Source organism: Nelumbo lutea, chromosome 1 (assembly GCF_056320005.1).
Source record: "Nelumbo lutea isolate HS-2025 chromosome 1, American lotus-T2T, whole genome shotgun sequence".
In the NCBI taxonomy this organism is placed as follows: domain Eukaryota; kingdom Viridiplantae; phylum Streptophyta; class Magnoliopsida; order Proteales; family Nelumbonaceae; genus Nelumbo; species Nelumbo lutea.
In genome coordinates, this window is record NC_142684.1 from 56,663,683 (window position 1) to 56,685,524 (window position 21,842).

The following is a 21,842-nucleotide window of genomic DNA, read 5'->3' on the forward strand; positions in this document are numbered from 1 at the left end:
CCCCCAACCCTAGCGACAATAGTGGGATTTCGTCCCAAGTCTCCACTCCATCCACCCAGAGACCTTACCAATTCAGTTAGCATTGCCTATGGCCTGTTAAGTTTTTAAATATGAGTTCAAGAATGAGAATGGCCATTTTATGTAAAAACATGTCAAAGTTTAGGTGTATATTTAGTCCACCCCTCCCAAGACCCCAGATGGCTGGAACCAACGATGTGTAATGGCCTTCTATTGTTGTATAGTTGTCCATCTAGAAGACAAAGATCCTTTTGCAATTATGTGGTTAGAGTAATCTTCTTATGGATTGTCCTCTTGCTCTAAAATACTTCTCATCTTTTAAGAGAAAGGAATTTGTTTGTAACTGCTTTGCTGCTACTTTGGGATATAAAGGGAGGTAAATTGTAAAGTTTTGTTGGAGGATTTAGTGCATTTGTTCATCACTATACTTAAACTTTTGAATAAATATTTAATTTGCCTTGCAAAAATAATAATCATTTGGTTTCTTTCTTTCGAAATAATAAGCGTTTGGGGATAATAGATAGTGTTCTTGTGGCATGGGCTTTTAGAAATTGCAATGTAATGGATTAGGTTATTTGGATCAAAAGAAATCAATCAAAAAGTTCTCTTCAATAAATTAAATCTACCCCATTTAAGAATAAACATAAGAAGTTGAGAATTAAAACTAAAAAAAGCAATATTACTCATCCAGGGTTCAAATCTTGGAAACAGCCTCACTGTGTATATGCAGGGATAAGGCTGTGTACATCTATCCCACCCAGACCCCACATTGCGGGAGCCTCATGCACTGGGCTGCCATTATACTCATCCAGTGATTTCATGATTTAAAAAAAAAAAAAAAAAAAAGAGGGATAGGAACTTGGAACAAAATAGAATACTTGTAAAACATAAAAATCAAACCTTGATTTGTTTGCAACCTTCACTAGTGACTGCCTTAGAGTGCATAAAAGAATTCTATCCTGCACTTTTCTTACAAACCACTCCAAGGAAGATCTTAACTTTGGAGTTGAAAATGATGGAAAGAACTCCCTGGAAGAAGTACAAGGGTTACATCATATTGAGATTAAAGGAAACCCAATCAATTATATGTTGTTGGTGATTGTTCCATCCAAGTGATAAGTCTTTAGTTGATCAAAGTGCAGCATATCACATTTCCCAAGATTATGTGTGTTTTTCTAACCTTCTATCCACATATGAATTCATAACTGTTTGTGTTTCAATTCATATGCATATGGCTTCCATTGGCTTAATAAATAGAAATAAAAATATCAAATTCAAACATAAGTAATCAAAAAATTTAGCACAAATTGCATCAAGAGAGATACAATGCAAGTTTGCAACCATTTTTCAATCTTCCCTCAAAGAAAGTTTTGGCACATGATTTTAAGCTTCAACATCACAAAAACTTGGACATGTCTAAGGGGCACATGCATGATGAACATGCAACTCTCGGAACTCTTAACATGAAATACAACCTATATAAATTCTTGTGATTCGTCAGCAAGCAATCTCTCAATAAATGCACAGCAAGAATTCACACATAACGTACAACTGATCAGCACCACTTGTCATCATATGCACAACCCCCTCATACATACTATACATATTTGGAACAAACTAATACCATGTGCACTTAAATTGGTGTGAAATATTCTGGAGTAACACCAAGCCATAATACTGATTATATTAGTTTCCACCAACCAAATAAATCAGTCCAACACATATGTCTTAGTCATATGCCATGAATGAGTATGAAACTACGAATGTGAATAGTGTATAAAACAAGTCAATGTACAAATTCCATGTAATTCCTCATTCAACATTCATGCAGGACACACCATCTTCAAAAGCCAACCCAGTAACCTAATGAAATAATAACAAATTTACATAAACAAAAAAATATTAAATACATAAAATGAATAAACAATAAAAATATCCGCTAGGCCACAAATAAAAGGCATAAAATTCCAACATTTAGTTTACCAACAAAATTAGAATTGTATTAATATCAAAGAAGCATTTAGCAGGCTTCCAGCATAAGAGACACCTTATAGTAGACCACCCCAAGGTTCAAAATATCAATATGCCCGATACGCCGGTAGAGGCGTATTGGGCAGTATCGATAGCTTTTTTTCATTTTTTTAGTTTTTTTCAAATTTGGTTCAGAGGGGCCGGTTTAAGGTCCGTCCACCCCCTAAACCGGTCGTAACCCTGATACACCCTCTATAGGGGCGTATCTGGAAGCTCCTGATACGATACGTATTGGTTGATACGGCCCGATATGTATCGATACTTTGAACCTTGGACCACCCCCTACACCCAAAACAAAAAGGGGCAATTATGCCAAAAAAATCCAAATATATCACTAGAAGCTCAAAAATATAAAATATAAAATATAAATAAGAAAAAGAACATTTAACCCACAATTTTTCCAGAAGCAAGAGAAGAAGGATGAAACTTACATTTAAGTTTTTCTATCAATAACAGAAATATAGTTAGTATGCTTCAATGAATAACATGTTCACAATTTAAATTCTACAGAATCAGAATTCTCAAACTTTCAATCTGAGAGTTAAATTTGCAAATAATTCCAACATAAACATACCAAAAAGATTTTGCAGCATCAACAATCTCGCTTATGAATACATCACTTGGAAAAATCTGAAAATGTAAAAGCATTGATTAGGAAATGGTCCAGATAAAAAGTAAAGCCAATATGAAATAAAATATTGAAATAAAATATTGAAATAAAATATGAAATAAAATATTTATTTGTTTGGGCTTTCCTCAAGGGGCTTGGTCAGGGGTCTGGGGCTCTACCCCAACCATGCTACAAAAAACACGCAAAACCGCAAGATTTAACAAAGATGCACCCAACCAATGCCACCTTGTCACCTAGGCAATGCCTAAATGCCTTGAAAATGATAGTTTATAACTAAAGCAGAACAACATAAATACCCCTAGTGGACAGAAATAAGTATCAAATACTCCCATTCAAGCTAAGCATATATATTTATCATGCCCAACTTGCCAAGATTACATTCCAACTTAGGATTAACTACTCCCTTAGTGAGAGCTTTAGACAACTGCATTTTTTATTTGGCAAATGGTAACAAATTTCTCCAAAAACAACCCTCACTAGCTAAAATGCTGATTAGCTTTTATACTAAGTTACCTTGATACAGAAAAGACATGACTGGAAACAGTATTAGATTTGAAACTTACACTAAAAGTTAAAGTATCCAAGATGACACAGCACTCGTTTACAGGTACCCAGTTATCATAGCTTCTATATGCTTTGTTCTATCATGTTGACAAGAATGCGAGCTATATTTAATGCAACTTTATAATCACAATGCAGCATCTTCAAATGTGATCACAAGTTCCCTAACAAAAGATTGTGCAACCATAAGACACACCATGTGCCATCGATTTATAATTTTATACTCAACCTCTATACTAGACCAAGCCACCATTAACTGCTTCATGCTCCTTCAAGAGAAAAGATTTCCCCCAACAAAAGTACAATAGTTATATTTACACCTATTATCAATAAAACCAGCTCCATCTTCATTAATACATGTTTCTATCTTCATATGCCAGATTAGCATACAGAACTCCCTTCCTTGGAGTCACTTTCAAGTACATTGTTAGGAACCTGCCTAACACAGGGCTCTTCGAGGGAGCCAACCTCCTGAATGAGAGAGAGAGAGAGAGAATGAGAGAGGGTTTGTATGAGCTGAATGACTTGTTTCTCATATCTTTGATTATTTGTACCGTTTTTATAGATCTTCCCTCAGTTACATTCTTTAATTTCTTTTTCTGTTACAGTGGTTGTGCCAGTTGTAGAAAAGTTGTCTTCAACAATTGCAAGTTGCTGGTCAGTTGGCTGGGTTATTATACAAGGAAGCTGACGTGGCCTTCTCTTGTAAAACTGACTAACCATTTTCTGTTGTTCTGTTCCAGCAGTCCTAACAATCCCTCCCTCCTTTAGAGAGACCTAGCCCCCAAAGTCTAAAGTGGGAAAATTTGTTTGCAGATCCAGGTAAGGTTCCCAGGTGGTGCCCTCCTCTGGAAGAGTAAACCATACAACTAGTGCTTCTGGGATGACCCTACAGCCACGGGGCACCAACCTGAAGTCTATGATGTGGACTGGCTCAGTCCGTAATTGTCCATCATCTGAAAATGTGGGTAATGTAGCACTTGTAATGGCTCCTGGCCTAGGCCATTTCTTCAATAAAGAGATGAAATACAGGATGTGATCTTGATGTCGTAGGGAGGTCCAGTTTATATGCTGTAGAGAACATTGATGTGGGCCCCACAGCTGTGGCCCACTCTGTCCGTAGGGTAGAATGTATCTAGTCACAGCTGTGGTCAATTTATTATTCTGTGGTTCTAGTTGTTATTTACTTTTCAGTTTTATATTGTTGTGTTATGATGTAAACACCAAGGGCAGATGTGTCCTTTCATGTAACTAGCATAACATATAAATATTAACTTAAAAGTGGCGGTGGCAGAATTTTGAGATTCTGTTCTTCTCCTCAAACCTGTGTCTACTGTTCTCTCATCACTCTTTCTCCTCCTTCACTTTCTCTTCTCTTCGAACCTGAAGTTTCTTAGTGATCTATCTGTCTTGATCAACTACATGGTATCAGAGCCAAATTAGGGCTTGTCATGTGAGCCTAATACCAGTCGACCACATGAGAATCTCCTAGGACTGGGAGCTGAAAAGGAGGAGTTCGCAGACTGATTCTTGGAGATCGCCAGAAGTGCTAGCAGCTATTGGAAACTTGTTAGGGTTGCAGGGTGTTGGTGGTCAGGAAGGATCAGAGAAGACTAGGGTTCGAGTAACCCTAGAAGGCAGCGAACAATTTTTCCTTGTAAGTTATTTACTTTCTAGAAGTTGTACCAGAGAAGATAGATTGGACCTATCTAGAGGGGAAGGCCGAACCACTCTAGGGTTTTCTCTATTCGATTCACTAGGGTTTTACGGCAAACCCTAGGCCGAATTGTCTCAACTGTGTTTCTCTCTACTCTAGGGTTTGAAAGTGATCTTGCGGCAAGCCCTAGTGTTTGACTGAACCTTGTGGTTTATATATACAGTTTCTAGGGTTTCTTATTAGCCCTACTACAAGTCTATATACATAGTACTGATTGGATTGTGCAACTGAATTGTTCACTTTAAGGACTGATTAAAACCCTAACTCTCCCAAGCATATCAGACCTATTTTAAGCTATTTTTCAGAGTCCTAAGGGGTTAGACCTCTACGAACAGCTACTCTTGTGTTGGCTAGTTGGTTTCAGTTCAGATTTATCTCAGTTTGTGCACATACACTGTGAAGACAGATTAGACCCATACTGTTTTTTTATTGTGATTGGTAGTCCAAGTGCTGTTTTGAGACTTGACAAAAATGGAGTTTAAAAATCAAGCAGAAGGCAGCCTCGGGAACATCAGTTATGGTAGTGTTTGATTACGACCGTAAAGTTTGATGGATCAAAGTATTTGGAATGGGCCCAATAGGGTACCTCCTGGGAGATATGAAAGAACCTCCCAAGGGAGACCCGACATATACCAAGTGGATTCAAGAAAACTACTTGGTTATGACATGGCTGTGTAATTCCATGCAGCCTCATATTAGCCGGAATTATTTATGGGCAAGGACAGCTAAGGAGATAATGGGATGTTATGAAAGAAACTTATTCCCAACCCCTTAATGTTGCCAGAACATATGAATTGAAATGTGAAGTGACAAATCTTAAACAAGGAGAGAGGTCGGTTTCAGTATATTTCTCTACCTTGCAGTCCCTGTGGCATGAGATTGATCACTTAGAGACTCTTAAGTGGGAGAGTCCTAGAGATGCATAGATATATAGAAAGCAGGTTGAGACAAACCGGGTATTTGAGTTTCTAGCAGGCCTAAATTCAGAGTATGATATTGTACAGCAACAGATTTTGACTAGAGACAGTGTGACTCTCTCTCAGGCATACTCATTTGTACACAGTGAAGAAACCAGAAGGAAGGTTATGATGCAACCTCAGCCACCTAGACCAGCCTTTCTAGCGTTCACACCCAAATCAAGGGGTGATTCAAAGAAGGACAGGAGGAAGGAAGACAAGAAGGATGTGGTGTGTGAACATTGTAAGAAGCCCAAACATACAAAAGAAACATGTTGGAAATTGCACCCTCACTTGGTTTCTGCGAAGTTGAGAAGCAATAAGGGCACTGCTCATGTAGCAATGAACACTGATTCAACATCCTCATCTGGCACAAAAGGAACATCTTTAGAGACCTTAGCTGCAGTTCGGGCTGCCCTAATGCAGTTAGAAAAGGAAGTTGGGAATTCAGTTCAACCACTGCAGTCTTCATCAGCCCCTGCCACATCTACCTTCGCACATTCAGGTACTCGAGCTTCAACCTATCATGCCTCAGCTCCAGGTACTACTGAACCTTGTTGGGTAATAGACTCAGGTGCATCTGATCACATGATTAGCTTGCCTTCACTGTTTACTACTTACCACTTGTCTTCTGGTAGGGATAAAGTATCTATTGTTGATGGCTCTCTGGTTCCTATTTCTGGAAAGGGTGACATCAAGTTATCATATACTATTTCCCTGTCATCTGTCTTGCATGTTCCTGAGCTTGATACTAACCTTCTTTCAGTCAGTAGTATTACCAAGCATATGAACTGCTCAGTAACCTTCTTTCCTGACCGATGTGTTTTTCAGGACCTGGAGACGAAGAAGGTGATTAGGACTAGTCGTGAGACGAATGGGATCTATCTGCTTGGGGAGAGGTTCCATCAGAGAGAGTCAATTGAGAATATGTCTTTTGTTTCTCAGAGTGTGAGTCTGGTTATGCTTTGGCATAACCGATTAGGTCATTTGTCTTTTCGGTCTTTACAGAGTCTGTTTCCTGCTTTATTTGAGTCTATTGAGTTGTCTCAATTACAGTGTGAAAGTTGTGAATTTGCTAAGCATTGTAGAAAGCCTTATTTATTGAGTAATAAAAGGAGTGATAATTCTTTTGATATTGTGCATACTAACGTTTGGGGGCCTTATCATATCCCTTCCATGGGTGGGTACAGATATTTCTTATTATTTGTTGATGACCATACCCGTTTTTCTTGGGTTTATCTCATGCGTTCACGAGATGAGGTACCTTCCCTAACCCAAAATTTTCACCAAATGATCCTAACCCAGTTTGATGCCAAGATCAAAGTTCTCAGATCTAATAACGCAAAGGAATACTTTGCTAAATCATTGACATCTTATCTTCTTCATCATGGGGTTATCCACCAGAGCTCTTGCCCTCATACATCTCAGCAGAATGGAGTTGTCGAGAGGAAGAATAGGCACATTTTGGAAGTAGCTAGAAGTCTCATGTTTACTTCCAATGTTCCTATCCGCTTCTGGGGTGATGCTATCCTCACGGCGGTATACCTTATTAATCGGGTTCCTTCCAGGGTCCTTGATATGAGATCTCCTTTTTCCCTCCTACACCCACGTGAGGACTTGTTTTTTGTTCCCCTTAAGACATTCGGTTGTACCTGTTTTGTTCAGCTTCTCGGACCCCATCACTCCAAGTTCAAACCCAAAGCCTCCAAATGCATCTTCCTTGGTTATGCACAAACTCAAAAGGGTTATTGCTGCTATGATCATGTCTCAGGGAGGAAGTTTGTCTCCATGGATGTCACTTTCTTTGAGGGGACACCCTATTATCCTCGGGTTTCCCCTCAGGGGGAGAGCAATGAGAGTGGGGGTTTGAGTCCTTGTCTTCAGGGGGAGAGCAGTGAGAGTGGGGCAGTTCCTTTACCTATTCCATTGGGTGATGAGGGTTGCAATGGTTTGAGTCCTTGTCTTCAGGGGGAGAGCAGTGAGAGTGGGGCAGTTCCTTTACCTATTCCATTGGGTGATGAGGGCTGCAATGGTGAGGGTAGTCAGAAGGATCAGGAGTTGAGGGAGAGTTGCGATGGTGAGGGTGGCCAGAGAGATCAGGAGTTGAGAGTCTATCACAGGCGGTGCAGGCAGGTTGATTCTGATCATCAGCAGTCCAGGCCAGCACAATCTCATATGCAGCTCCAGGTCCAGGTACTACACTCCCAGCCATTTCACCTTCTATAGATGATCTTGACCTTCCGATTGCAATCCGTAAAGGGAAACGACATTGTACCACATCTACAACCCACTGTGTTTCCCATTTTTTATCCTATGATCGCCTATCTCCTACCTACAAGTCCTACCTTAGTTCCATTTCCAATGTCCCTATTCCAAGAACAGTGCAAGAATCCCTATCCGTCCCGGAATGGAAAGATGCAATGCAAGCTGAGATGGATGCCCTGTTGAAAAACAACACCTGGGAGGTAGTTGATCTGCCCAAATGAAAGAAACCAGTTGGATGCAAATGGATATTTACAGTGAAGCATAATGTAGATGGATCTATTGAGAGGTATAAAGCTCGACTAGTTGCAAGAGGGTTTACACAGACTTATGGCATAGATTACTTGGAGACCTTTGCACCGGTAGCCAAGATGACCACTATTCGAGTCCTATTATCCCTTGCAGCAAGTCACACTTGGCCTTTATACCAAATGGACGTGAAAAATGCCTTTCTAAATGGAGATCTGCACGAAGAAGTTTACATGTGTTTGCCTCCTGGATTCTATGATACAGAGATAGGTAAGAAGGTCTGCCGGCTCAACAAGGCTTTGTATGATTTGAAACAGTCACCTAGGGCTTGGTTCGATAGATTCAGACTAGCCCATGTGAAGTTTGGTTATGTACAAGCCCAGTCAGATCATACCCCATTCATCAAGAGGGTGGAGTCCCTGACACTATTGGCAATATATGTTGATGATATTGTGGTCACATAGAATGATAGCCATGAGATTGAGTCCCTTAAATAGCTCCTTCATCAAGAATTTGAGGTGAAAGACCTTGGTGCACTCCGGTATTTTTTGGGTATTGAGGTTGCTAGATTCAAACAGGGGATCTTTATCTCTCAGAGGAAATATGTCCTAGACCTGTTGGCAGAAACTGAAAAGTTAGGTGTCAAGCCTGTACATACACCAATTGAACAGAACCACAGGATTAGTGCCGAGAGTGGGAAAGTTCTTGAAGACAAAGTTATATTCCAACAATTGGTAGGAAATCTCCTACATCTCTGCCTCACTCGGCCAGATATTACTTATGTTGTTAGTGTTGTCAGCCAATACATGCATTCTCCTAGAACCACACATCTTCTTGTGGCAGAAAGAATCTTAGCCTACTTGAAGAGATGCCCAGGTAGGGGTATACTGTTCAAGAACAACAACCACATGAAGGTGGAGGTCTATACAGATGTTGATTGGGCTGGGAGTGTTGATGACAAAAGGCCTACCTCAGGATATTGTCTCTCGGTCAAGTGTTGAAGCAGAATACAGGTTCATGGCCAACATAGTGGTTGAAATCCTATGGCTAAGATCTCTACTTGAGGAGTTGGGTATTGAGTATGAAAAGCCCCTGATGTCGTATTGTGATAATCAAGCAACCATTAATATAGCACATAATCCAATACAGCATGACAGAACCAAACACATTGAAGTTGAACGACATTTTGTACGAGAGAGTGTCTCATCTCAAGAAGTATGCCTCCCTTACATCACATCCAGTATGCAACTAGCAGACATCCTCACTAAAGCCGTATCAAGAAAGAAGCTAGAAGCGGATCTATCCAAGTTGGGAATGATGAACATTTACTCCCAACTTGAGGGGGAGTGTAGAGAACATTGATGTGGGCCCCACAACTGTGGTCCCACTCTGTCCGTGGGGTAGAATGTATCTAGTCACAGCTGTGGTCAATTTATTATTCTGTTATTCTAGTTGTTATTTACTTTTCAGTTTTATATTGTTATGTGTTATGATGTAAACACCAAGGGCAGATGTGTCCTTTCATGTAACTAGCATAACATATAAAATATTATCTTAAAGTGGCGACGGCAGAATTTTGAGATTCTGTTCTTCTCCTCAAACCTGTGTTCTACTGTTCTCTCATCACTCTTTCTCCTCCTTCTTCACTTTCTCTTCTCTTCGAACCTGAAGTTTCTTAGTGATCAAGACTGATAGCAGTCTTGATCAACTACATATGCCACAGGCCCTATCCTCTCGAGGATTTCAAATGGTCCAAAATAGCATGGTCTGAGTTTATTCCATCTCTGGCCTGCTACTGAAATCTGTCTGAAAGGATGCAATTTAAGGAATACCCAATCACCCACTGCATAGTGGAGTAGTGGACATCCTTGTGATGTTTATTGTAAGTGCAGTTCATCCATTGCTGTGCTTCTAGGAGATGATTTCTCAGTTCTCTTACCCCTCATCTCACTGTACTAACTGTTCTTCCAGGGCTGCCACTGTAGTAGTCCCCTTTTCATAAGGAAGTAGAGGGGGAGGGTCCCAACCATATAGAGCTCAGAAGGGAGTCATCTCGGCAGCACCATGGAAAGTGGTGTTGTACCACCACTCAGCCCAATGGATCCACTTGACCCATTGCCTTGGTCAATCTCCTGTGAAGCATCATAGGTAGTTTACGAGGCTCCGATTAACCACCTCTGTCTATCCATCAGATTGGGGGTGGTAGCTAGTTGACTTGAAGATTTTTACACCATGTAGTCGAAAAAGTTCAGCCCAGAAGCGGCTCATGAAAATAGGATCTTTGTAAGACGCAATTGAGCTGGGAAGCCCATGAAGGCATACTATTTCTCAAAGAAACAACTCAGCCACTGATATTGGTGTAAATGGATGTGATAGGGGTAGAAAGTGACTGTATTTAGTCAATCAGTCCGCCAACACAAGAATAACAGTCTTACCAGCAGAAACGGGCAACCCGTTGATGAAGTCCACTGATATATCATCCCAAACTTGAGCTGGGATTGGAAGTGGTTGCAAGAGGCCTGATGGTGTTGTAGTAGCTGCCTTATTTTGTTGGCATACTATACATTCAGCTATGAAATTTTGAATAGAGGCACACATGCCTTTCCAATGAAATTGTGTGGCAATGCATTTCTGAGTTCATAGAACACCAGAGTGACCACCTGTAGGCGAGGCGTGAAAGAGTTCAAGGAGCTGTTGGAGGTGTGCAGAGTCTTCTGGGATTTCCAGGCAGCCCTTGAAAAGTAGTATACTATCTTTGATGGCATACCCTGGATACTGTGATGGATTTGCCGGTATCTGAGCAAACTAAATGCTATAACTTAGCGTGGGATGGGCTTCACTCCGAAGCTGATCCATGAGTGGAGAGGTCAAGGATGACATAAGCAGCTGATATGACTGTGGGTGTCATAAGAGGGCATTGGCAACCCGATTAGCATACCCAGTTTTGTACTCGATTGTGTAGTCGTACCCCAGTAATTTTGACACCTATCGTTGTGTTGAGGTGATAGAACAGATTGTTCCAACAGGAATTTCAAACTTCGATTGTCGGTTCGAATAACAAACCGTCTGCCGAGCAAGTAGGACCGCCAACACTGCACTGCTAGGACCACCGCAATTAGTTCCAGCTCATAGACTGATTTGGCCCATTTCTATGATGCCAAAGCCTTGCTGGAAAAGGCTAATGATCGGCGTCGGCCTTATTGCATGAGGATGCTCTAACTCCTTGACCGGACGCATCATATTCAATGGTAAAATCTTTTGTGAAATCAGGTAATGCTAATGTTAGTGGTGTCAAAACTGTATGTTTCAATTTCTGAAAGGCTTGTTGGGCCTGGGCTGACCAATGGAAGGCATCCCGTTTCATTAATTGGGTCAAGGGAGCAGCAATTATGCCATTGTTTTTTTATGAAGCGGCGATAATAACCTGTCAGGCCCAAGAAGGCCCTCAATTCTTTCACATTTTTTGGGTTGTGGCCAGCCCATTATACTAGAGATCTTATCTGGGTCTGCAGCTACAGTTCCATTTTCTACAACATGTCCCAGGTAATATACTTGAGATTGTCCAAAGGAAAACATGGACTCTTTAGCAAACAGCTAGCGGGCCTTAAGTGTCGCAAGGGTAATCTGTGGATGGTTCAGATGCTCCTCCCAGTTGGGGTTGTATACCAATATGCCATCAAAGAATACAAGAATGAACTTATGTAGATATGGCCGAAATATGCTGTTCATTAAGGCTTGAAATGTTATTGAAGCATTGGTCAACCCAAATGACATGACGAAGAATTCGTAGTGGCCATGAACCCCAACAAGTTACAAAGGAGGAAGCTTGTTGCTATACAGATGCTCCAAATACACACCAAATTTAGCTAGGCCATCTACAGTATGATTCTGTTCCCTAGGAATCCAAACTAAGTTAGCATTCAAACCATCCAAAGAATCCCAAGCTTCAGTCAGATAGCGATACTGTCTCCAAGGGCCCCCTTTTTTGTCTCTTAACCATTTTATCATATTTGTTGAATCACCTGCAATGATCAAATTCTGAATTCCCAAATTCGTTATTATCCTGATTCCGGTTAGAGAAGCCATCGCTTCAGCCTTTGTGGAGTCAGCCCAACCAATTGGACCACTAAAAGTCTAGCAGATATTGCCCCTTTCGTCCCTTACTGTACCACCAATACCCGCAAGGCCTCGTAGTGGCCATTGTGTGTCCTAAAAATTGTTTTGTGGGTACCCTCTGCATGTACCCTTATTTGGTAATACCCGGCCTGTAAGTCTAGCTTTGAGAATATGGTAGCCCGACTGAGTTCATTCAGTAGTTCATCAATGACCGGTATTTGGAATCGGTCCTTGATGGTATTATTGTTAAGGGACCTATAATCAATGCATAATTGCCCGAGTCCCATCCTTCTTTTTGACTAATAATACTAGTGAGGAGAATAGACTATGGCTGGGTTGTATTATTCTTTTCTCAAGCGTATCTTGAACTTGCTTCTCAATTTCAAATGAAAATAAGGGCATCAGTAGGGTCTTACATTGGTTGGAGTAGCTCCTAGCATGAAAGGGATGCAATGGTCATGCTCCCAAGGTGGTGGAAGCTCCTGGGGTTCTCTGAACACATTGTCATATTGCTGAAGGAGTTGTTGTAGACGACTGTGATAGTCTCCAGGCCCGTTGGTGTTGTTGTTAACTAAGGACAGACTAGCCTATTTTGAATCAATGTGCATGAATATGAGCTGATCAGGATCTCCAGCTTGTTTTGTTAAAGTTGCAAGACTGATGGGTCATGGGCCTTTGCATGTTTGTCCTTGTAAATGGACTGTTGTATCACCCGATGTGAAGTCCATGGTGAGGCAAGCCCAGTCACAGACTGCGGGGCCTAATTGCCTTAACCACTGGATACCTAACACCACATCTGTTCCACTGAGATTAAGGGGATATAGATCCACTGAAAATTAGTGACCCTGAACTTTCAATGGTAAGCCCAGGCATATACTGTCGCAAGATAGGCTATTACCATTGGTTACATGCACCATAAAGGCTGTTGTTGCTGGTTCAACAGGGAGTCCTAGCTTATCCACCAGAATCTGAGTTATGAAATTAAAGGAATTGCCATTGTCTATAAGAATTGATATGTGGCATCCTTGGATTAACCCTGCCACTCTCATTGTCTGTGGAGACGCAAGTCCTTGAGGGTGTGTAAAGATATTTCTAGTGTTCCTGTTGGATGTATTTCCCAACAGGGCTCTTTGTTTATCTACTTCCAATTGGGGAACCCCTGGCTCATGCATAAACTAACCAATAACACTACCAACACAGGAAATATCCAGCCATGTTGAGCACAAATAAAGTAATCTACCAATCAGCATTTGATAATTGATATGCTCCCTATCTTTTAGAAATTATCCACGAATAGCAATCAACTTGTGGTTTTGGTCAATAGGATTGTCAGTTACATGCTCCAATTTTCCAAGTATCCTTCAAAAGATCAAGAATATACTTCCTCCAAGAGATAAAATACAACTTTTCAATTTAGCAACTTCAAAACCCAATAAGTATTTCAAGTCTTTGAGTCTTTATATTGAAATTAACAACCAAAACTTTTTTAATTGTGCAATCCTTTGGAGGATTATTCTCTATAACCACAATATCATCAACATACACAATTAAAGCAGTTAGTAATGCACCACCCTTCCTGATGAAAAGGATGTGATCTACCTACAACTGGAAAAATTCAAACCTCTAAATTTCATCCCTAAACCAATCAAACCAAACTCTTGGTAAACATTTTCATCCATAAACCAATTTCATCAACCTATACACCTTCCCTTGATATAAAGAAATATAAAACCCAGTAGTGATAATATATAAACCTCTTCCTAAGGGCCACTATTTAGAAAAGCATTTTATATGTCAAGTTAAAATAAAAGCTAAGAATAACTAAACACAAGAGATAGTAACACCCTGATAGAATTTCTTCTTTGAAACAAGAGCAGGCCTCTCCTGTTTACACCAAACCTGTTCCTTACTTTACAGTAGGTCAACAAGCTCTAAACCATAGCTCTTTAAGTGCATTCATCTCTTGTTCCATCACCTCCTACTCAAGCTAGCATTCTTTGGAATAGGCATTGGTAAAATAAAAGCAAAGAAAGAACAATATTGATATAGAACAATGTAGGGTCCTACAATTTTAGATCTGTAGTGGCCTCTGGGGGTGATAAAAGAAGAATTGAATGATTACTGATGAAGAATAGAGATGGGGAAGCAAGTAGTTATCCTGCTGTCCACCAAAGAATGAGGAAGAGATTAAAAAGGAGAACTCCTGTTGTTATAGCAAAAGCAATGACATAGGCCACTAAGAAAAAAATAAGAAGATAAAAATTCATGCCAACAACCAGAATTCACTAAACCAAACTTTATTTCACCAAATCAACTCTTATTTTTTTCAAGACCAATCAAAAAGCCTCTTATCTTTTCAATTACAATAACTCTATTTATAGACTCACCATAAGAACTTGGATGTCCCTTTACGAATTCCAATTTGGACTAGGAAACTGACTGAACTGTTTCTAATTAATTAAAAACTAAGACAAACCCATAGGTAACTCATAGATACACTCAATTTATAGACTCGCCATAAGAACTTGGATGTCCCTTTACAAATTCCAATTTGGACTAGGAAACTGACTGAACTGTTTCTAATTAATTTAAAACTAAGACAAACCCATAGGTAACTCATAGATACACTCTATTTATAGACTCACCATAAGATCTTGGATATCCCTTTACAAATTAATTTAAAACTTGGATGCCCAAATTCCAATTTGGACTAGGAAACTGACTGAACTGTTTCTAATTAATTTAAAACTAAAGACAAACCCATAGGTAACTCATAGATACACTCAAAAAAGGAGTCGGACTCCTAAACAACTTCAATAACACCCTACCGTCCTACTAAAAACCAACTTAATGTAAAGAAACCAGAAACCACTAAAAATAGTAAATCATGTTTTTACTATAAATATTAGGTCCGATAAGGCAAATTTTTCCATAAATAGTGATGGCAATACTTTTTGGGGGTTCCGATGGACCAGTCAAAGGACACAAACTCAACCAAGGCCTTTGTGATTACAATTCATACAAGGCCAAGCTTATCAAATAGTCATAATAATAAATGTTTGCCTATTAAAAAAAACCATACAAGGCCAGAATCGCTATCAAATACCCTATGAGAATTGACAAAGATATGACCAATGCTATTAGATATAACAAAAGCATCCCCCAGACCAATGGAAACTAGTCTATCACCTTAACAAAATAAAGCAAACCTTCGAAGCTGTCAGTCCAAATCTGATGTCGTACTTGAGCAATGACTTTTTCTGGTAAATGGTTGAGCAAGATCGAGTATGGAAAAGCATCTTTTTTACAGCAACAACTCTATGATTTTAGTTGTTTTGGATGATGGGTTGGAGTTTTCTTTAAAGAAAGTGCATTAACTATCAAAAGAAAGCAATATAATACAAGAAACTACAAGCAACTGGGACAAAAATAGAATAATTCCACCATCTTTTTGTTTTTTTATCAATAACAGAATCAATTTCATTAATTGAGAAGGGGAAACATGGGTACAAGAACAACAAGGAGAGAGAGAAACTCTCTTAACCCTCCCCAAAGAAAGAAGCTATTACAAAACAGCCCAAAACAAACTATCCCTTCCCACCCCTTGTTTAGAAAGAGTGTCAGCAAATACATTGGCATCCCTTCTCACCCATTTGAAGTTCACCTCCATCCCCTGAATCAATCTCAAAACTTTTCTCTTTTCAAAGATATCGAACCACCATCCCTCCTCTTCACCTTGGAGCCACTCAACCACAAGCTTCGAGTCACCCTCAATGATAAGCTTCCTAACATTCAGCTCTCTAGCCCCTTTGGACACCTTCCACCACCACCATAATCTCCGCTCTCAAAGAATCACCAATTCCAATCGGCCCAGAATAAATAGCAATGATTTTCCCTTCCTCATCTCTGAAGGTACCTCTGATTCCAGATAGACCTGGATTACCTTCACTGTTACTGTCAAAATTAAACTTGACGAAACCTCAGGAGGAGGGGGGGGGGGGACCAAATAGGCTTAGTAACCTCCCTAAGAGGATAAGAACCAGCCACCTCACTCCATTTTCTTAATAAATCATCTGCAACAATATTCTTGAAGAGATCCAGTGTCTTCACCCAATGGACAACTCTGATAAGAATGGCTTCAACAATAGCATCTCTGCTTCTTGCTTTGTCAAGAAAGATTCTGTGATTCCTTTCTTCCCAAATTGTCCAACAAAACTGCTACCGTCCGTCTTTTTTTAAATGTAATCTAGAATTGTATGCCCCATAACTCAAATGCCAGGCAGATGAAATCCACAATAAGCCTAGAAAGCACTGCCCAACCCAATCTAGAACTACCAGGAGACCACACTCAATCCCAAAGGACTCACAAACTCACCCTGTTACATCTCCCCCTCCCTGTCCCTGATAACTCTTCCCTTTACTCTACGACTTTGCCTAGTGGTGGGATGAGGCTGTATAACCTTACCTTTTATACACTGTTCTATATATTCCCCATGTAAACACCCTTCTTTCCATACTGATACATTTCTATCACCTTTTCTCAAGAGAAAATTGAACATAGAATTTCAAGTTTTCAACAACATTTAAGATATATGGATAGGTTCCTTTAGATGAACTGCTACTTTGCTAAGATAACCAATAACTATATACTCTAGGGTTTCTAAACTATAGTAGAAAGAACCCTAGAACTAGCACTATTTTTAATAGTTAATTTTTCATTGAAATGTCATGTTGTTTACCTTTTGTTCTCTTGAGTTTTGAACAAGGCATATGTAAGAAAAGTTCTTCATAAGTTTTATAATTTTGAGCTTCACATACCTCTACATTCTTTAGCTCCATGCTCCCATCCATAACCTCTATTAACAATTCATGATCCAGCACAGATGGCTCAGTGATATCTTCCACCTTTTGTTGGCACCTTAAAACCTCAGTAGTTGGAAGAAATGTCCTAATTGACAACCTAATACAATTCCCTTCAAATTCAATGACTTTTACTCCTGTCAATGCATCCTCAATTTGTTCAATAGCTTCAACCCTAAATACAAGAAAAACGAAAATATCTCGATGAAACCATGAATACAGAACATTGAAAAATCACGAAGATCTATAAAGGGAAAACTTACCTTCTAAAAATATAATCAAGATCCTTCAAAGAACTTAAAGTAACTTTGCTCTTCTCAATCTGATGATCAAGTTCCAAAATCTGCAAGGTATAAAGTAATAACATGCTTGGAGACAACATAAACTAACAGCTCTGATAAGTTATTTATAAATTAAAAGCATGTGTACCCAAAACATGAAGATGGTAAGATAGAGCACTATAGGACAACCTTTACTGATTTACCTAGAAAAGCACAATATCAAAGAATAGAACTTGTAGCTTGAAATACCAAGTAATATTAACGTCAATACTTTGCATAAACATTCAAATTATAACTAAAAAAAAATCAACAATGGATGCATCACTTAATTCTACCTTATAAATTAGATATATTAAAAGTATCATGTGGCAATTGCAAGAATATTTTATGTATTCCATATTGGCACCCTCATTGGTATTTGGCACCAATGTGTCATAAGTGATCCGTTTCACCAACTTGCCACACTAGGAAAAAAAACAGAAGCGCTCTTTAATCATGTTTGGCAAGTTGTTTTTTAGAAAAAAAATGCTACAATGTATTGATAAAAAAAATGCTACAATGATTAGCTTTTTCATTCATGATAGGAGCATAGTTTTAAAGGTGCCAAGGCAAAGCTAGGCAACAGGGGAGCACCTCGTCACCTAGTTGCCTAGGCAATGAAATTTTTAAAATAAAAAATAAAAATCCTAGGATAATTCCCCAGGTTTCATAGTAGTAAGCAGTAATCTTTAACTAATAATAACCATAACGCTCATGAAATAAGTATAAGCCCCATATCAAAAAGATAGAAAATAAACATATTTATGAGAAGAAAAATAAGAAAGGAAAGAAAGCATACAAAACATAAGGGTTGAGGCCTTGTTTTGGTCCTAGAAAACATACAAAACATATGCCAATTGGATAAAATCTTCAAGTTATTTCTTACTTATGAATTCAGGTTTTAAAGTCTTAAAGGGCTCAAGACTATGTCATTGACTTATGTGCCAATTGAACCAAACAAATAAGAAAATAATAAAAAAGAAATTAGTATAAGACTATGAATATAAATACTACAAACCCATAATATGAATAGTTTAGAGTAGTAGCATCTATTGTATTACTATTAACAACATAAAATAAAAATATAAAAACTTTATGTGGTGTCTTACATATAAATATTTAGGCATTTGGGTGAGGTGACCTTCCAAGAGTGCCTTATCGCCTAGGTGCCCACCTAGGTATCACCTTGATAACTATGTAGAGGAGGAGTTTTTTGAAACATCAAATTGACATTTCTTGAATCACCTTGGTGGCCCTGAATCACCAAATTGATGTGGCACATTGAAATTTGAAATACCTGACAACCTTTCTAACATGTCATACAGTTGTCATAAATCATAATGAAAATATTATTAAAATAAAGTCAAAGTACTTTAAACATCCAGTCAGCATGCATCCCCACCAACGTGGTTTTTTGGGTTTTTCATAAAAACAGGGATTGGTGTTCCCGATTCTTGGTGAAACAGAACCTTGTGAAACAAATTGGTGCCAAACACCATGCTAAAATTTCTCGCATTCTCAGGTTCTGATCATCATGTTCAAGGGAACAATATAGGTGGGATTTTGCACCAACCCTCTCTCTAATTAAAAGTAGTATAGAGAAGAAAATGGACATGTTGTTTAATCCTTTGCAAGGTGCTTAAGGAAAAATGCTCAGGAGTATTTACATCTACTATGGGTTGGCTTGGGAAGCCTGGACTTCTTTTCTCCTTGTCTGGCACAGCATAGAATTATAAGGAGACTGAGCATCTTCAACTTTTCATGGCCAAGTGGAACTTCTGACCAGAAGTAGAATCCATACCAAAGCACAACTCCAAAGTGCCCTTTGCTGTTTTTTTTTTTTTTGACAGATAACAAAGACTTTTATTAAAAGATATTAATAAAGAAAGATACAAGAGGAGGGGTAAAAACTCTTAACCCTCCCAAGAAAGTAGTTCAGATTACAATGTTGCCCAGAAAAAATTAACTCTTCCCACCCCTTGTTTGGCCAAAGAATCTGCCAAGGAATTGGCGCACCTCTTAGGCCATTGAAACTTGACTTCCATATTTTGTATGAGATGTCTAACTTTCTTCTTTTCATTCAGAAACTTCCGCAGACTAGAATCATCCTTCATTAACCAGTTGATAGCCAACTTAGAATCACCTTCCACTATCATATTTCTGATATTTAACTCTTGAGCTCTTTTTAACCCTTCCAAAACAGCCAATATTTCAGCTCTAAGAGAGTCCCCCCATCCAATAGAACCAGAATATGATGTGATAATTCAACCTTCATCATCCCTGAAAGCTCCCCCTATACCCGACAGACCTGGATTTCCTTCACTACTGCCATCAAAGTTTAGTTTAGTGAACCCTGAAGCTGGAAGGGACCAAACTGGGTAATATACATTCTTCCTTGGAACTGACCAAGCCACTTCTTTCCACTTCCTGATGATATCTCCATCTGAATAGTTTTCAAAAATTTGCAAAGTCTTAACCCAATGAATCACCCTTATAAAAATTAGTTCAATGATTACACCCTTATTTCTTTCTTTCCCATGAAAAGGTCCATTAGTTCTTTCCTCCTAGACTGTCCGACATACAGCCGCTCTTACACACCTCCACAGAATTTTCCCTCTCTTCTTCAGCCCCCTAGCAGTAGTAGAAATGGAATAGGCTTTGTACATCACCATTCTTCTTACAAAGGATGCACCAGTGTGGGGATAAACACCAATTAGGCCATTTTCTTTGAAGTAAGTTGCAAGTGTTACACTTTTCGAGGAAAACTTCCCAACAAAATGCACTAATTCTGGGAGGAATTGGTCTACCCCTGACTTCCAAAACTGGAAAAGGGATTCCAAAGACAGGTGGGGAATGAGCCAGTTCTTTGAAGAAAGAGGAACATGAGAAGACACCCAAAGGAGAAGGAGCCCAAATCCTACTATCCCTCCTAAGGGGGTCAATAGCCACCCCCTCAAGGAATTTTAGCAAGCCAGCAATGAGGTTCAATTCCGGGTCTCTAAGGGCCCTTCTAAAACCCAAATTCCAATCAATGATTGAATTAGAAGTGATCAAAAAAGTGGAGACCGGCTCATTTTTAAAACGTGATAAAGAAGAATACAAAGAAGGGAAGAGCTCTTTTAGCGAAGTGCTTCCCACCCAAACATGATCCCAAAATTTCACGAGGTTACTGAAGCACATATCATACCTGATTAGAGGAACGAAAGAAGTATGGCATGAATTGATGTCCAAGGAGAAGCTCTCATAACCCTGGCTGAAACTCCAGAGTCCCAGCCATCTACCGCTTGCCCATGACTTAAGACAACTTGAGCCCATAATTTATCCCTTTCCAAAGTCAACCTCCAAAGCCATTTTCCAAGCAGAGCTTCATTCTTTTTCTACAAATTGCCTAAAGCAAGCCCACCATCACTTTTGGTTTTGGTAACTACATCCCACCTGACCCTATGATCTTTTTTCTCCTCTCCTGGTTCCCATAAGAAGTCTCTCATTAACTTTTTCCAAAATCCCACATATTCCTTCAGGCATTTTAAACATCGACAAAAAGTACACAGGCAGATTTGCCAATATAGACTTAATCAGAGTTGTTCTGCCTCCCATGGATAGGTAATTTTTCTTCCAAGATGCTAACCTCTTAGTGAATCTCTCAATCTCCAGGTTCCAAAAATTCTTTTTATTTGGGTTATCCCTTAGTGGCAGCCCCAAATAGATCAATGGCCATTGAGCAATCTCACAACCCAAAGTTCAGGCTCTATCCACCACCTCACTTTCACTCAAATTAATGCCAATCATGCAGCTCTTGTCTAAATTCCCTTTAAGATTAGTCACTTGTTCAAATACATTGATCACTTGCTTTAGATTACTCACCCAACTTACCCCCTCCCCACCACAGAAAAGAACCGTGTCATCAGCAAACTGTAGATGTGTTACTGGAACCCTATTCCTCCCTACCCTCCAGCCTTTCACCAAGTTTCTAGAGTCAGCCCTCTCAATGAGTTTTACTAGGATTTCAGGGGTTAGAGTAAAAAGGAAAGGAGAAAGGGGGTCTCCTTGCCTGATGCCCCTGGTAGCCTGGAAACGATCTACCACCCTATCATTCACTAAAATGGAATAGTGGCAAGTCC

The 21,842-nt window shown here is 39.4% G+C and overlaps 1 protein-coding gene across 1 annotated transcript in view; it reads right to left on the reverse strand.

Annotated features, from left to right (window-relative positions):
- Positions 1–21,842, reverse strand: part of LOC148874675 (reverse transcriptase-like protein) — a 53,821-nt gene that overhangs the window by 14,559 nt on the left and 17,420 nt on the right. The window contains exons 7-10 of the mRNA XM_088964866.1: positions 17,665–17,744; positions 17,360–17,576; positions 2,624–2,679; positions 919–1,047 (exon numbers count right to left, since the gene is read on the reverse strand). Of these exons, the coding sequence (XP_088820992.1) occupies positions 919–1,047; positions 2,624–2,679; positions 17,360–17,576; positions 17,665–17,744 (482 nt within the window). The remainder of the gene's footprint in view (positions 1–918; positions 1,048–2,623; positions 2,680–17,359; positions 17,577–17,664; positions 17,745–21,842) is intronic.